The sequence below is a fragment of the Pungitius pungitius genome, chromosome 3, assembly GCF_949316345.1.
Source record: "Pungitius pungitius chromosome 3, fPunPun2.1, whole genome shotgun sequence".
NCBI lineage: Eukaryota > Metazoa > Chordata > Actinopteri > Perciformes > Gasterosteidae > Pungitius > Pungitius pungitius.
In genome coordinates, this window is record NC_084902.1 from 21,383,097 (window position 1) to 21,399,070 (window position 15,974).

At 44.4% G+C, this 15,974-nt stretch overlaps 1 protein-coding gene across 2 annotated transcripts; it reads left to right on the forward strand.

Annotated features, from left to right (window-relative positions):
• The first annotated feature begins 1,924 nt into the window (after positions 1-1,924).
• LOC119210098 (uncharacterized) lies at positions 1,925-5,910 on the forward strand. Of its 2 annotated transcripts, XM_037459788.2 has the most exons (7): positions 1,925-2,112; positions 3,171-3,274; positions 3,718-3,868; positions 4,253-4,373; positions 5,121-5,239; positions 5,421-5,616; positions 5,759-5,910. In XM_037459788.2, the coding sequence occupies exons 3-7, from the start codon at positions 3,809-3,811 to the stop codon at positions 5,869-5,871; spliced, it is 609 nt and encodes a 202-aa protein (XP_037315685.2). In that variant the 5' UTR covers positions 1,925-2,112; positions 3,171-3,274; positions 3,718-3,808; the 3' UTR covers positions 5,872-5,910. The 2 variants fall into 2 exon arrangements, with proteins under 2 accessions (XP_037315685.2, XP_037315771.2); XM_037459874.2 differs by lacking the exon at positions 1,925-2,112 and having other exon boundaries at positions 3,096-3,274.
• Positions 5,911-15,974: the final 10,064 nt, after the last annotated feature.

Here is a 15,974-nt window from a genome sequence, read left to right on the forward strand (position 1 = left end):
AGGGGGAAAACCCTGTGGAGGCCTGGGGGACCTCCCGGACTGAAAACAACAGGGGGTCAAGCCATTTGTCCCAATTACGTTCATAGTCGCTAATAAATTTACGGATCATGGACTTCAGCGTCCTGTTCATCCGCTCCACCAACCCGTCGGTCTGGGGATGGTAAAAGCTTGTGCGGACAGATTTAATGCCCAGTAACCCGTAAAGTTCTCCCAGTGTGCGCAACATGAACGAGGTGCCCTGGTCTGTTAGAATCTCTTTCGGGATTCCAACCCGGGAGATGACCTGAAACAGAGCCTGCGCGACGCTCTTTGCAGAGATGTTGCACAATGGCACTGCCTCCGGATACCGTGTTGCGTAATCCATGAGGACTAACACAAAGCGGTATCCGCGTGCACTCCGGTGGAATGGCCCGATTAGATCCATGCCGACGCGTTCGAACGGGACCTCCACCAACGGTAGCGGTCGCAACGGGGAATTAACCAATTGACATTCCGGGTCCCATGTGACCCACCATCGGATTATAGTGAGCCGCATGGAAAATCATTTCCCTGCGGCTTTTCGGCACCAGCAACTGGGTATTTTCCTGTCCCGTCCGAGTGTCACGACTCACTCGATACGGTCTGTCCCTAATCAATGAAAAGTGTGGGTACGACTGCTGTGTCAGGGCGCACCAGTTGACAATCAATTCTTGTCACTTGGTCGTAGTCAGGTGGGAGCTAACCGCGACCTTTATCCTTATATTTTTTATTATCCTATAAGTTCAACGGACACTATGGGATACTCGTGAATGTCCCTGTGCACACACCTAATTTTCACCCGCAACGCCTCCAGCAATGCCCCCGGCCGAACCAGGCTTTGGTGTATCATGGACTGCGAACAGCCCGAATCCACCATCGCCTGGCGTGTCCCCCCAGGTAAAAATTTAGTATACTTTAGTGTATTAGAAATATGAGTGAAGTACATGAATTATAAAACAAGTATGCTTCCACTTGTTGTGCTTTATTTAAAGAGTATTTAATATGTACTTTTTTAAAGTATACTTCAAAAAAGATTTAATTAAGTTCATCTTAATAGTCCAAACAGGAAGTATACTAATTTACAAGTAATCAAATTATTTTTTAAATGTACTTTTTGAAAGTGTACTTTGTTGTTAATGTATTTTAAATTGTATAGAAGTTTATTATTTTTTAAGTGTATTAAATTGGACATACTTAGAGTGGCAATTCAGTGTACTTATGGGAGGTATATTTATACACATTTTTTGGAAATTAATTGTTAGTATACTTTTTTAAAGTGTACTATGTAATCACTTCATTAGAAGTGTGACTTCTGTACACTTTATACAGTACAATGTAAAATAAGAGTATTTTTAGTGGCATATCAGAGTACTTTCATAAAATATGCTAAAACACAAAAATGTATAGTATACTTTTAGTAAGTACGCTTATTTGTAATACAGAGTAAGTATAATTTTTTTCAGTGTACACTGATTTCACTTCATTGGTGTGCTTATCTTAGTACACTGTAAAGAAAGTGCACTAAAATATAAGTGTACTTTTATTAGCATATCAAAGTTCTGTCATAAAATATGGTAGGTAGAATAGGTAGGACTTGTACTTTGATTTTACAGGTGGCATACTCATGTTGCAGTGCTCAACTATTGTTGAGCACTGCAACAGATCAAGATTCAAAAATCAATACTAAGCAGTAAATGGCTACGAATGGACCAAGTAATTGAACCTACCCACCAGTCGGTTCCCACATCCAATCAGTGTGCGCAGCATCATCGACATCCAATCACTATGTAGCAGTTTGGGCGGCAATTAGCTACAGTAGCCAATTAGTAACGGTTAATGTTTGAAATTCATCAGTGATACTACTCAGGCGGTAACAGGGTAAAGTTAGCACAACGTATGGGTTGTTTTATTTCGTAGACGGGTCCGTTATTGCAGATAGTACATCTATTATACAGGATGCATATATAAATACTGGTGTTACCGTCACCTGCAAAGAAGACATCCAGTCCCAGGAAGGCTGGATAGAGGTGATTTTGCCAGCTAAACGCAGACGAGATCCGAAGCCGGTTGCAGCCAAGCTGCTGTTTATGGCAGGTAAGTTCTAAAACATTTGAAATGTTCTGAATACTCTTTGTAACCGACTACTGTCATGTAATGTAACGTTACTGATGATGAAGTGCTTAAAACATAAGGCACTTTTCCTTTACATGGTACCTACTCGCCTCGCCTCTTACGGAATAAAGTACCTGGTACCTGCTAACGGGTACTTTTTTTTAGCACCACCTCAGCTAGGTTCCAAGCGAGCTGAGACGATACCGAAAGGTGACGTGAAAGCGACGGGTGTGGGTGTCCTGAACAAACCCGCTATTTTTAAACAGTTTACCCAGTTGTGTTTTTTTGCTGCCTCCAGCTTCATTTTAAACAAAATGTGTCTTCTGGCTGTGGCAACAACAAGACACCTTCGACGTTGTGTGTGTGTCGTGTTAGGTCACGGCAGTTGCTGCGGCGCCGCTTGTTGTACAGTTTTACACGCAGTGCCACCGCAGAACTGTAAAACGAGCTCAACTGGCCTGATGATTATACTTGTGCGCTGGTGTGTCCGTCGACCCGGCATATAGACGACCAGCCACGCTGAGGCGGTACTAAAATCTGCAATGGAAAACGGACGCAGTGTGTCGTGGCGAGTCGAGCAGGTACCATGTAATGTAATAACGCCATAATGAATAAATCCTCCTGTAGAGCGTTTACGGAACAATACCTTATCTTTGAAGTGTTTGGCTTAGGTTTTAGTGAAGGTTTAGCTAGTACGTTAGTATTATAGAATTCGTCGGCGATATGCAGCATGTACATTTAATGAAAATTCAGATAATTGGTTAAGTCAAAGTTAATAAAGTCATTCAGTTGTTGGGGACAACATATTTATCACGAAGGTGCAACAGGCGAAAACATAGAACAAATAAAGTTGTGTCAAGGATACATCTTCAGAGGGGAGGTACTCCCGCCATAACGTGGTATGGACATTAGTGCCCAATACTGATGAAAGTAATAAAGTACAAATAAATTAAATGACAGTGACATTCCTGTCATGAAATTATTATTTTGTATTATTAAAAAATCGTATTGAATTTGTATTTTATGTGTCTTCTTCACAGAAAACTACAAAGAAGTAGTCCAGAAGCGTGTTGCTTTCCTCAAGGGGGGGGATATATGGTCTTCCATCAGTCAGGAGAAGGGGGTGGTGAAGCAAGCTATGACCGTAAGCTTGATTTATGACTTAACAGTTATGGAACATTGTGATTCCAGTTTACAAATAATGCTGTGTCATCGTAGAATATGTTTTCCATGGGAGTTACATCATGAATTTTTGCAGACTTTTCCCAGCTGGGTGCACAAGCATTTAGCAAATTTAGCCAGCAAATATCTATTTGAAATGATCAGTATTACTTAAAAGACTTTGAAACAAATCAAGTTAACTATTTTGTAATGCCAGGCATGTTAAGTCAAGATTCAGTCTCCTATTACAAATACTGCCAGAGTGATGGATGGATGGTGGATTCTTGGAAAGTGTGCTGTAGTCGCAATATGAATAAATACACTTGTAGAAGCTATTAATAAATGGGTCTCTGCCATTGCTTAAAGTGGTGGTGTTGACATTTTTCAAAATCATTCTCTTAAACAAGATGTACTGTACGTTGTCAGTCTGGTTCACAGATGGCCAAGATGGGCGAACAGCTCAAGAGGGACCTCAAACGGCAACCTACAAGACAACTCAGTTCTACTCCTGCTAGATATGAGTCTGATTCCGACGACACATGTTGATATTTTTGATCCACCCAAAAAACAAAAAATGGTAAGTTTAAAACTGTAACTGACTTCATCAAATAATGTGCAGTGTTCCCCAGATAATTTTAGAGTTTACAGTGGTGGATTATAGCCTATTTGTGCTGAAATACATGCACTAGCACACATTACACTTGAATTTAATTATATTCCCCAGTACCAAAGTCCAAACCCAACCTACAAACCTATGCCCTTGGTGCTCTGGGTAAAGATTGTGATGTAGCAGAACTGCATGCGAAAATGAGTTACTATACAAGAGTGTATGAACTCTGTATGAAAATGTTAATTTCTACACACACTGACACCATGAAAATTGTATTTTGGCGTCCGTATGACTAGGAGTGTAAAGCTGCCATTGTTGTTTAAGGTAATTAGGTTGTTGTTTTCTGCATAGGTGATTAACACCAGTGAGGAGGAGGAGGAGGACGCCATCCCTCAGGCGGAGTCTCAGCGGCCAGGGACAGTGCCTGCAGTTTTTGTTGAGTTGGATGAGGACAGTTTGAAGGCTCTGAAAGGTCGGTGGGTGTATATGTATGCTAGTGATGTCAGGGTTGTCTCTGCCACCACCTGAACCCTCCCATACACCTGCAGTCATTGTCATTGAGGTCATGAAGTCAACTTTATGAATTCAAGACATGCATCCCACTGATAATTTGAAGAACATGCATGTTATGTCTTAGAATACAGACCTGACTTCCCACATTACAAATTTGAGATTTTTGCCGTCATTGACTACTGTTAATACTCTTTGTTTAAATTTCACTGATTAAGCAATATGGCAAATTAATGCAAATATATTTCCACACAAAATTGGTGTATATCTGGTTTTTAGCTTTACTGCTTGCTTGAGCAGTTGTGGTTAAGCCAACTTCAATTCAAATTCAATGACTATTTATTCATCTGAAATCTTTGGTCAGTTAGTTTATTGCACAATTCATAGATGGTCATGGTAGTTCAATTTTTCTTTGTCTGGGAAAGTCATGCAATTTTACATTTGACTTAACTTGGGAACCCTGTACTTCTCTATACTTCACAAGCTAAACTGAACATTCGCCCCACTCCATCTTCACACGTAATAATGGAATTACTGCCCTGTGGGTTTGAGTGAGTGGAACATTCATGTCAGACATTTCTGACATGATTCATGTCAGAAATAATGAAAAGTTAAAACAGATGTAGCTGTCAAAAAATGACATTTATATAGGTGCAATTTTGTGTCATAATGTGATACTGACCCTTTTTATACTCTATCCTTATTTTAGAGCTGCCAAGACTGGTGTCTTCACTCAAAACAGTCCTAAACAAAATGCAAGATTCACCTTTGTCTTCCATGATTTCCAGCCAAAGCGAATCCCCGCGCACTAGCAGCGAAGAAGACATGGTATGACTGAAGGACCTTAAACAAATCCTTGTTATGTCTTTGTTATGATTGGGTGCAAAAAGCATACACAAGGGGTACAGTTTGTGATAAAACACTTGAAGCCAAGACACGTGCCAACCTGCCCTATAGAGAAGTGTTTGTAATTTACCTTTTGTCTTAATCTGCTTGTGTGTTTTCACAGGTGTCATTGGGCAACTCATTAGTGCAAAAACGCCTCTATCAGAGGCTGAGTGGGAGGAGGATGTCCCTCTTCACACAAGAACTGGCCACATTGGTGTTTGGCAGGGAAACTTTGGCCAAGGCAACCCTCACAGGAAAAGGAAAAAAAGGCGAGCTGAAGGAACAGCTTGAGCCAGAAAAAACCAATGCAATTATAGGTACAGTAATGTCATAGTTATGAATCCAAATCCATTGTCATGATTGATTGACAAATCCATAATCATCAATGATTGTATTTCAATGTTATACATTGTCTATCCTGTTTTAATTCATGCCCATGTCTCTTTCCGGTTTTCACAGATGCAGTGAGGGAGCGATTCCCCAACACCGAGGTGGCAGAGATCCGGGGCCTTCTACGAAGGAAGTGCAACAATGAGAGCTACAAGGCCTCTGGTAATTCGAATCAGAGCTAGATTTGCATGTAGTAAGTTGTTCGCCATTGTTTGATCTGTTCCCGGCATTTCAGAGAAAGTCGACTGTTCAAGGTTCCTCCTTTTGCCAATATCTGCTTTTGTGTGTTACTTTTTTGTCAATAATAAAGATCCTTTTCTGAAATGCAATTTGTAATCTGTTGATTAAATGCACTTGAACTGAATTGTAATACAATACACTTGTAGTGAAATAGCAAAATTAATTCTTAAATATAACAAAATGGGGATAAAAGTACTGATGAAATATACTTCAAAACCATTTGTTTTGACCTTACACTTTAATAACATTGCACTGAAAGTACGTGTCTATGATGTTTAGGTTGTAATTTAACTTCACTTCAAAAACGTTATTGTCATAGTGGGACACTTTAAAAGCACTAAATATAGCTAGGAAGTGCATTTGTAGATCACTTGAAATATTACAGAGACATACTTAATATAGTTTATAGTAACTTTTAAGTATGATAGCAGTATGCACAAAATGTGCTTAAACACAACTATAATTTACGCTGCAATGCCTTTTTAAGTGTATTTCTATTAGAATGGCGATACAATGCAATTGTACTGAAAGTGTGCTTAATTGCTCATGAATCTTGATTTTCATTAGTATCTTTTAGTGCACTTGAAGTTTAAAAAAAGTTGTTCCAATTTAGTATACTATTTACACTAGAAGTGTAATCAAATAGATGTTAAGTTGAATTTAATGCATAACTTAATACACTTAACTATACTTGGATTTGACGAAAATAGTACAAAATGTAGAAAATATACTTAGTACACTTTATTAAAGTATATTTTTAATATTATTATTTTTCACCTGGGCCCCCCTGAATTCTTACCGGAACGGGTACGTCGCTCCCGGGCCGGGGGAGGGTGCTGGAGCGCTGGCAACCCGGATCACCTGCCCCACCTCCATCAGCGGGCACTCTCTGCGTAGGTGGCCAGGCCGCCCGCACCTCCAGCACTCCTGCCCTGACGCTTGAGAACCTCCCTGTGGGTCGGGAAGGGTGCCGGGGCCTGCTGTGGTTGGGGGGTCGCGGTACCGGGCCGTCGGGGTCCGCCGTGGGGCCGTTACGGGTCGTCCTTCCGTTTGCTGCTGGCTCCATCCCCGGGGTGCCTCCGCTGATCGGGGCGGCGCCGGCGCGCCCTCCCGGTCGCCCTGTCTGCTGGGGTGTACCGCCAGGTGGTCCTCTGCCAGGGTGATAGCTGCCTCCAGCGTCGGTGGCCGGTGGTACCGGACCCACGCCGCCATCCGGGCCGGGAGCCCCTCCACGAACTGATCCAGTACCACCTTCTCGAGGACGTCCGACGCTGCTCCAACCCCGTTTGGCAGAAGCCACCTGGCGGCCGCGTCCCTGAGCCTCTGCCCATAGGCGAACGGCCGGTCCTCGGGTCCCAGCCTGGACCGCCGCGCCGGGCCGTCGGGGGCAGCCCCATGGCTGCTGATTGCGCCTCCCCGGTTAGGAGCGGGAGCAGCCTGACCGACCACTCCCCTGCTGGCCACCCGGAAGCCTCCGCTGTTGCCTCAAAGGCTTCCAAAAATGCCTGGGCATCATCCTCTGCCGTCATCCGGTGGAGGGTCAGGCTGGCCATGGCCGTCGGGGTCGGAGGTGGTTGCGCGGGTCCCGCCCGTGCCACCAATTGCTCCAGGGCCTGGGCCTGCCTCCCTACCTGGGCCGGGGGTTCCCCCAGGAATTTCCGGTTGGCCTCCGCCTGGTCCTGCTGAATCGCCGCCAACTCCCCAATCATCTGGCCCAGTGCGAGCGCTGGCTGGGCCGTCATACTTTGCCGTCGCTCCTTGTCCGACATCCTCTGGTCTCTGTTGAGTTGGGCGCCACTGTACGGTGTTTGTCGTTCGGGCTCTGGACAAAGCGACTCGAAGCCTGGGTCGTATAGTATAACGTTTTTATTCTTTCCAGGAAAACAGCTGCACCGGCGTCCGGCTCACTCGTCGGGTCTCCCTCTTCCTCCTCGCTCGTCCCCGCCTTACTACTTAAATGCAGGAGAGCACACACACACACACACACGCAATCACCAACAGCTGTTTATTATTAGTTCCCACCTGGCACTGTTCCCCGAGCCACTCCCCCTCTCTCCCCCCTGCAGCCGAGCCGAAACCACGCCCGCCGCCACACTGAACTATAAAAGAGAGCAAAGAGAAGAAAAACTTTGATTCATGAGCACAAAACTCGCAAACGAGTTTTCCTAGACGAAGGGCTCGCGGACATGACGAGGTGGCGCGTGGACCTTCTAGAACATTGTCGGAGCCGCAGCGGTGCGAAAAATCCACTGCTTTCCATCCTGAACCGAGAAAGGTTCAGGATGGTCCCTTAAAGATTTGATAATAACGAGAGGCAAAAAAGCCGTACTCTTTGAACCCCCTGCTTTGTATAACGTCAAACTTGGTCAAATAAATCAAAATAATATTAAAATATTAATTGAGAGGGTCGTGTAAAGACGTAACAGGTAGTTTAAATTTGAGAAGGCTAAAATGTTCGCACAGCACTAAATAAACAGCACTCAGTTAATAGTAGGTAGCCTGTCTACATTCAATAAATACATACACCTATTTAATAAATAATGAAGACAGAAAATCTGCAAATGTCCATTTAGAAAAGACTTGCTGTGACTTTGACTATTTGTCTTTATTCATTTCAGAATGGCGTTAAGAAAAGTACTTTCATCGAAGCCCCAAACCCCTTACTTTAAGCCCCCGGCAATACACATTTGTGTGGTCGCACTGAAGGACCAGCATAGGGTCACGAGGTGGGACTTCCAGGACGGCAGAGCGGTGGCGGCCATCACAAAAGATAATGCCATCATGGCTATCAGCGACGGGCACTCCGTGGCCAAAGTGACCCTGTATGAAGACCTGAAGGCCCAAGTTCAAGAGGGTGCTTCCTATGTGGTTCATGGCTATAACTTGAGGGGCAATTCCCCTCCATATGCCTTTAATGTTTCAAAGGAGACAGAATTCTTTCGCAGCAGTGCACTCGTCATCGACGAAAATTTACAAAACGAGGCCTTGAGGCTGATCAATCGTCGCTCGCCCCTGACCCTCCTCAGCACCTGCAGGGACTCTGCTGGTCTGGTCACGGTGGAAGGGAAGGTGGTCGAGGTAAATAACTTTCCGTTTAACAAGACTGCGATATATAGCAAATGTAGTTTGTTGCTGTAAAATAAAAAGTGTAAGTCCGCCGGATTGCAGCTATGAGAACATTAGCACCCAAATCCACTGTGTTCAGGTGTCTGAGCTGAAGGAGGTGGTGGTGGCGAGGGACCGCGTGGCACTGCAAAACATCACGTTGAAGCAGGTAGGCTTTTTAATAAATGCCTATAGGTCACTTTGCATATTGTCAGCACAGTAATACACTATGTCATTCATAGGGGGAAACAAAGGTGCCCGTGTCCCTCTGGAGGGAAACCGCCCTCCACTGCTGTGAGATCGGGAACCAGGGCTGGACTGGGACAAAAAAAGGGCCCTGGCATTTTTGCTCAGACCGGCCCACCACAATCGGTCGGACACAACCACCAACCAGTACACTATCCTTGCGGTTCCTGTAGATATGCATATCTACTGATCCGTTCCCAAAAACCCATACAAAGCTGAGAACTACTGTAAGTGCCATGGACGGTAATGTTGGTAATCAGACAGTTGATGGACCCCATTGACTTCCATAGTAGAAAAAAAAATACTATGGAAGTCAATGGGGTCCATCAACTGTCTGATTACTGACACTCTTCAAAATATATATTTTTGTTTATCAGAATAAAGAAATTCATACAGGTTTGAAACAACTTGGGGTGAGTAAATGATGACACAATTTTCATTTTTGGGTGAACTATCCCTTTAAAGAGCACAAACCCCTCTTTAATATGACACCAAACAAAATTTACCTCCAATTGTTGAGATACTTCCCATAAAAAACCTATACAAACAAATTACTCACACAAAACGTCCTGATAATATACACATATATATATATATATATATATATATATATTAGGGCTGTCAAATGATTAAAAATTTTAATCAAATTAATCAGAATTTTCAGTGGATTAATCATGATTAATCACCTGAATCCTAACAATTTTTTCTTTCTGAAATGCATAATAAAGATAAATAACAGGACACAGATACATAATTATCAATATTATTATCATAATTATTATTTTTTACATAAATACATGTTATTGATATTTGATTTTTTAATTCATTCCAGAAAATAATCAAATCAATGTTATTTGATAAGTTAGACTGATTTCCCTGCATGGCTCTAGAAGGGTCTCGAGCCTCTGCAGTTTATCCCACTCTGCTGTGAGTTTCTGCTCCTGCGATGACCAGACATGACCAGACATGTCAACCCTCCCGATGTTTCAAAGCCCCTCCCGAAAATCTCCCGGACCGACCTTTCTCCCGATTTCCACCCGAACAACAATATTGCTGCACCACCCGTCACTGGGCGCGCCGTTTCAGACCGAACAATAATAAAGGTTACACCTTGAAGTCAAGCCCGGCGATTAGAACGACTGGCGCTGCAAAGAAATCTGCTACCACCCCCATTTCAGTGTGAAGTATCCCCATACCTGGGAGGAATTACATCGCATTGGCTTCTCTTCCTCCGCATGTTTCAGAACAGTATTACGGGTCTCTCCGATGGTCTTTCCTCTATCTCAGCGCTGCTCTTTATTTATTTTTCTTAGCAAAGCTCTGCTGGGCGGAGCTTTTCTTCTTCTCTGTTCCGCTGCGCGAGAACCGGGGGGAGGGGGAGGGGGGGAGGGGGGGGGGGGGGGTGCGGGTCTCTTGCGCAAACGACTTGCTGAACCTGACGGCCTGACGTATGCCTGCAGGTGGCAGTAATGTGTTGTATAGGATGAAGTGCATTCCCTAGAAGAAGAGGTTCTTTCCGGACCTGAATAATTTGTCACACTGCGCATGCGTGAAATGAGTCAAAAAAATTGACGTAATTAACAACAAACAGCTAATTAACGCCGTTAACGCGCTATTTTTGACAGCCCTAATATATATATATATATATACAATTTAGAGTATTCACTTGCCGTAATATTGCATATTGATGATATTGGAAATTCAGAAGAAACATTAGAAAATATCTAGTTAGTTGAATGTACAGCTTTCAAAATGCAAAGCGGGTTTTTAACCCCCAAATAACATATGTTAGCGACCTCTTCTAACGTGTAACTCGTTGTGGGCGAGTAATAATTAAAATAATCAAATGGCATCATTTAAGTTTTTTTCTAGAGAAGGGCCGTCGACGTTATAAGTTTTAAATGTTTACATTAGAATATCCCAAGTTGCAATTGAATAAGTGAACTCTCAACTCTGCTAGCTACAAAAACACGTCGCGCGACTATTATGTTTGAGAAAGTTGCGCGCGCCGCGCAGAGCTGAGAAAAAAAAAGTTGAGCGCTCGCGCAGCAGAACAGAAGAAAAAAAGCTCCGCCCAGCAGATAAAAAAGAGCAGAGCTGAGGTAAAGGAAAGACCATCGGAGAGACCCGTAATACTGTTCTGAAACATGCGGAGGCAGAGAAACCAATGCGACCTAAATCCTCCCAGGTATTTCACACTGAAATGGGGGGTGCGGGTACTAGCGGGCAACGGGGGGGGGGTGCTGCGGTTTTCTTTGCAGCGCCAGTAGTTTTACGTTCTAATCGCCGCGCTCGACTTCAAGGTGTAACCTTTATTATTGTTCGGTCTGAGACAGCGCGCCCAGTGACGGATGGTGTAGCAATATTGTTGTCCGGGTGGAAATCAGGAGAAAGGTCGGTCCGGGACATTTTCGGGAGGGGCTTTGAAATTCGGGAGGGTTGACATGTCTCATTGTAAGATATGCAAAAGCGACATGGCCTGGCACGGGAGCACCACGGCAATGATTCATGATTTTGTGCTTAATATATTTAATTTGGCGGCTGTAAAGTATACATCATGCGATGTGTGTATGTTTTTTGCATTTTATTTGCTTACTTAGGGATGTTCAAGGAGCAATCTGTTTAAAACAAAACATATTTAGAAAGTGCAGTCAGTTCTATTTTTCAATAAAGGGTTGGAAATTAATGTTTTTACATTTTTTATTTTTTCATCCGATTCATCGATTAATCGAACAAATAATCGACAGATGAATCAATTATTAAAATAATCGTTAGTTGCAGCTCTACAAAATAGCTTATGCTGTGTTATTTGACCTTAGCTGAGTGGCCATTGCAGTAACTTTTAAGTGACAATTTGACAAATGACAACCTGACACTCAGACTTTATAATAGCAACAACCGACAACAATTGTGTTTGTTGCCTTATTATAATATTCATTAATTGAGGTAACTGTTAAATCGTCATCATCTTGGTTGTGGCCCAGCCACACACACTATCCTCTTGCACCCGCCCGTATTAACACTCCCTCCCTGTTCATGTAGCTACCTGCTTGCTTACCGTTTCAATGACACTCTCCTGCTCACTCTGCCCCTCCTGGACTTCACTGTCACACTGACACCTGCTGCACCTTCTCCTCTGCTGCCTGCGAGCTAGGTTTGCCAACCGTCCCGTATTACCCGGGACATCCCGAATTATGGGCAATTTTGATTTGTCCCGTCCGGGACAGCTCCAGTACCAATTTCCAATCACAGCCTGCAAAGTCAATGACGCGCGGAAAAACTCCCGGTTGTTGTGAATTTCTCCGCACCCCCCTTGCTCTTACGTTTTTGTTTCTCCATCCTAATCCACACATTTCTTTCTAGCTCTGAGCCACTGAATGCATCTGACTGACACACGGAGAGGGAGGGGTGGAGCCTGCTAAGAGATGATTGGGCCAGCCCAGTGTCAGTATGGAAAATGAACCAATAGGCCGCTGTCCCTGCTTTATGGGCCGGTCGAAAGCAAAAAAAAAATCTTTTTAATAAAATGTTTTTATAGGCCTATCGACCGGCCCCCAAGTGCATCGGCCCACCGGGCATTTGCCCGGTATGCCCGATTACCAGTCCAGCCAGTACACGCCCTGTGTCCCGGGAGTGTCCCACCTGAGACGGTCGGAGTCCAATTATGGATTCCGGCTCCAAACAACGGTGGAGTCAGCAATTGAAGTATGCCTACTAGTTTTTTTCCCCCTTTTTCTTCATGTGTTACCTTGTTATCATCATCATCACAATAAATATGATGCATCAATATAATGCATCAATTCAACAATGTATTTACGAAGCAAGAAGCTGCATCAGATATTTTGTTGCGTATGCCAACAGTTTAATAGGATATTTGTATGCTTGTGTTAGATAATTTAAAAAGAGAGGCACGTGTTCAAAAATTGGAAGCCTGGATGGGGACGTCTGGAAGAATTCAGCCAAACTACTTCTCTCGTTCTGGTAGATTTATTCATCAGATCACAGGTCAAGTATAAGCGCTGCATTTGCAAAGGCAGGAGCAATCCTGCCGGCCCGCAGGCCGGAAGAACACACTAACTTACATCAGCAAGAACATCATGTTTTATAACCCGAAAGACAAAGAACAGTTTTCTATTGGCCCTAAGCTGGTGTAGGGGATGGACCTTCTCCCCCCGCATCTAGAGATCCGGTCACATTCAATGTCCAGACCACCTTGCTTAACATAAACAATGAAAAAAGTCTGGATGTTGGTGTGGTGTGATTTTTAAACCCACTAATCTAGCACATCTGCTGGTTGACCCGCTGACCTTGCTTCCTTAGTCAGGACAGAAACCCGATCCCCTTATCAATTCACACAGAGAAATTTCTGTTTGTCCGTGCGGGTCCCAACTCTTGAATCATGTCTCTCAGCCTGTCTCTGACTTGCTGGCACATCCTGCTTGGTCTCTGAATTGGAATTCTACAGCAGAACGAGGCAAAGATTTCCTAACTCAGCACTAAGAAAAAAGCTTTTGATCATCACTTGTGACCAAATACCTGCATGTCTTTCGCCAGGCGGTCAGTTCCACGACAGCGGAGGAGGTTGGAGTTTACGGGGCAACACCTGCACGCGAGGCTCTCGGAAGTCTAAAAGTGCTCCTGGAGGACGACAGGACGCTGTTCATCGAGGAGAGCAAGTGGCTGCCAATAGCTGCCATAATGGAAGCGCCACCCTTACCGGTCAAAATAACTGTTAAAAGCAACACCATTGTCGCCATTGAAGCCATGCGGAAGGAGGAGTAGCTATTTGAGTTTCTTTTTGTTGTTGCTGTTTTTGCTGTTGTTTTAAGAAACTGGGTCAGGTTCTTAGAAATAAGTTGAGCTCCATCCAAAGTTTGATGGATGCCGTCCCTCCTAATCAGACCAGGCCAAAATGTCTTCCAGTGATCAGCCCACATTATTTACTGTAACATCTCCCGTTACTTCCATAATGCCCATAAACTCCTTAGTAGCCCTAGCAACCATCTCAATCCGTGCCGACTTTTTCTTAATCTGTTCACTCACATAAATGCCAAAAAATCCACCCGTTTCACCACCAATGTTTCTTCTGTAACTGAGCATCCCTCATGACTACACTTCTTATCTCCCCCCTCCACCACCTGCCCCTCCCCTCTCCCTGTGATCACACCTGGCTGTTCCTGGGCCCTTATTTCTTGTTCCCTCCTGCTGCCTTGGCTTTTCCTTGCTGCCTCTCCATATGTTACCTTATTTACTATCTTGTACCTCTGTCTCTTTTCTTTGCACAATAAACAATAAACCCCCCATTTACCGCAGTTACAACACCTTATTTTAGCCTGTGCTTCACATTTCACATACTCATGTGGGCTCCCACATTTAGCACACCGACACTGCCCCTAACACACACTGGCCACATGTCCCATGCGTTGACACTTGAAGCACCTTAGCGGTGCCGGCACATACTCCCTCACAAAGTAACTCACATACCCCAAACACACTCTACTGGGTAGATGCCCATCAAACTCCACCATCACAGTTGGGCTCTCCTCTCCGTTCCCTTTGTTTTTATTTGTCATTCGTTTTGCCTCCACTACCCGTCCACCCTTTACTTCTTTCTTGAATTCCTCCATTGTTATATCTGCTCTTAGCCCTTCCATCCGGTACATGACACTCCTCCTTCGCTCCATTAACAGCAAAAATCAACACTCTCCCATGCCCAACACACCTTGCATCACTAACATGTCCCACCTCTGCTTTAATAGCTTTAGGTATTGCTATCGGATTCAACACTTTCCTCGTAGGCTCATCAAACACAGCAGAGATGCTCACAAGTCTCTGAGCTCGAGTCCGAGTCGAGTCTGAAGTCTTTCGAGGACGAGTCTCAAGTTACGAGTCTGAAGTCACTGTGTGTGCGACTTAAGTCGCACTCGAGTCCCCTTCTCTTATCATCGTCCCTTTTATCGTAAAAAACCATACCAACAACTTTTTACTCCGTTATTTTTTTTGGGGGGGGTTTTCCCATCAAATGAAAATACGGAGCGTAGCCGCTAAACCGGAAGTACGAAGATTTTCACAGTAAGAATCGACGCAACCGTCTGTAATGACAGCCGTTACCAGGGTAACATGAGGAGAAAGTTCATTAACTGATATAAATAAATAATCCTGGTCTGACGGGATGTGTTAGCAGCAGTAGTTGACTACACGCGCTGCTCTTGGCTCTGATATTCATTGTCCACTGTACGGTGTGCGTGGCTGGTTCAGGAGGAAGGCACCAAACGTCTTTCTAGTGTTTTCCCGTATCCCATGTGACCCGCCATCGGATTATAGTGAGCCGCCTGGAAAATCATTTCCCGGCGGCTTTTTGGCACCAGCAACTGGGTGTTTTCCTGCCCCGTCAGAGTGTCACGACTCACTCTATACAGTCTGTCCCTAATCAATGAGAAGTGCGGGTATGACTGTGCTACGTCAGGGCGCACCAAATGACCATCAATTCTTATCACTTGGTCGTAGGCTGAGCGTAGAGTATCGTCACGAGACTGCTCGAGTGGAAAATCTTCCATGGAGCGGAACTCGGGAACTGCCGGAGTCTCCACGGGAGGCTCCGCCGGTTCCCCCTCTCCCCCGGCGGCGTCGGACGACCTCGCGTCACCGCTGAGCACAGCACACATACCGCATGTCCCGGTCGGTCGTGAACGCA

Excerpts from the sequence above, each read along its gene's own strand:
- LOC119210098 (XM_037459788.2), top strand. The coding sequence starts at position 3,809 with ATGAGTCTGATTCCGACGACACATGTTGATATTTTTGATCCACCCAAA. Across the intron at positions 3,869-4,252 it reads CACCCAAAAAACAAAAAATG|GTGATTAACACCAGTGAGGA; the intron begins GTAAGTTTAAAA and ends TTTTCTGCATAG. Across the intron at positions 4,374-5,120 it reads CAGTTTGAAGGCTCTGAAAG|AGCTGCCAAGACTGGTGTCT; the intron begins GTCGGTGGGTGT and ends TCCTTATTTTAG.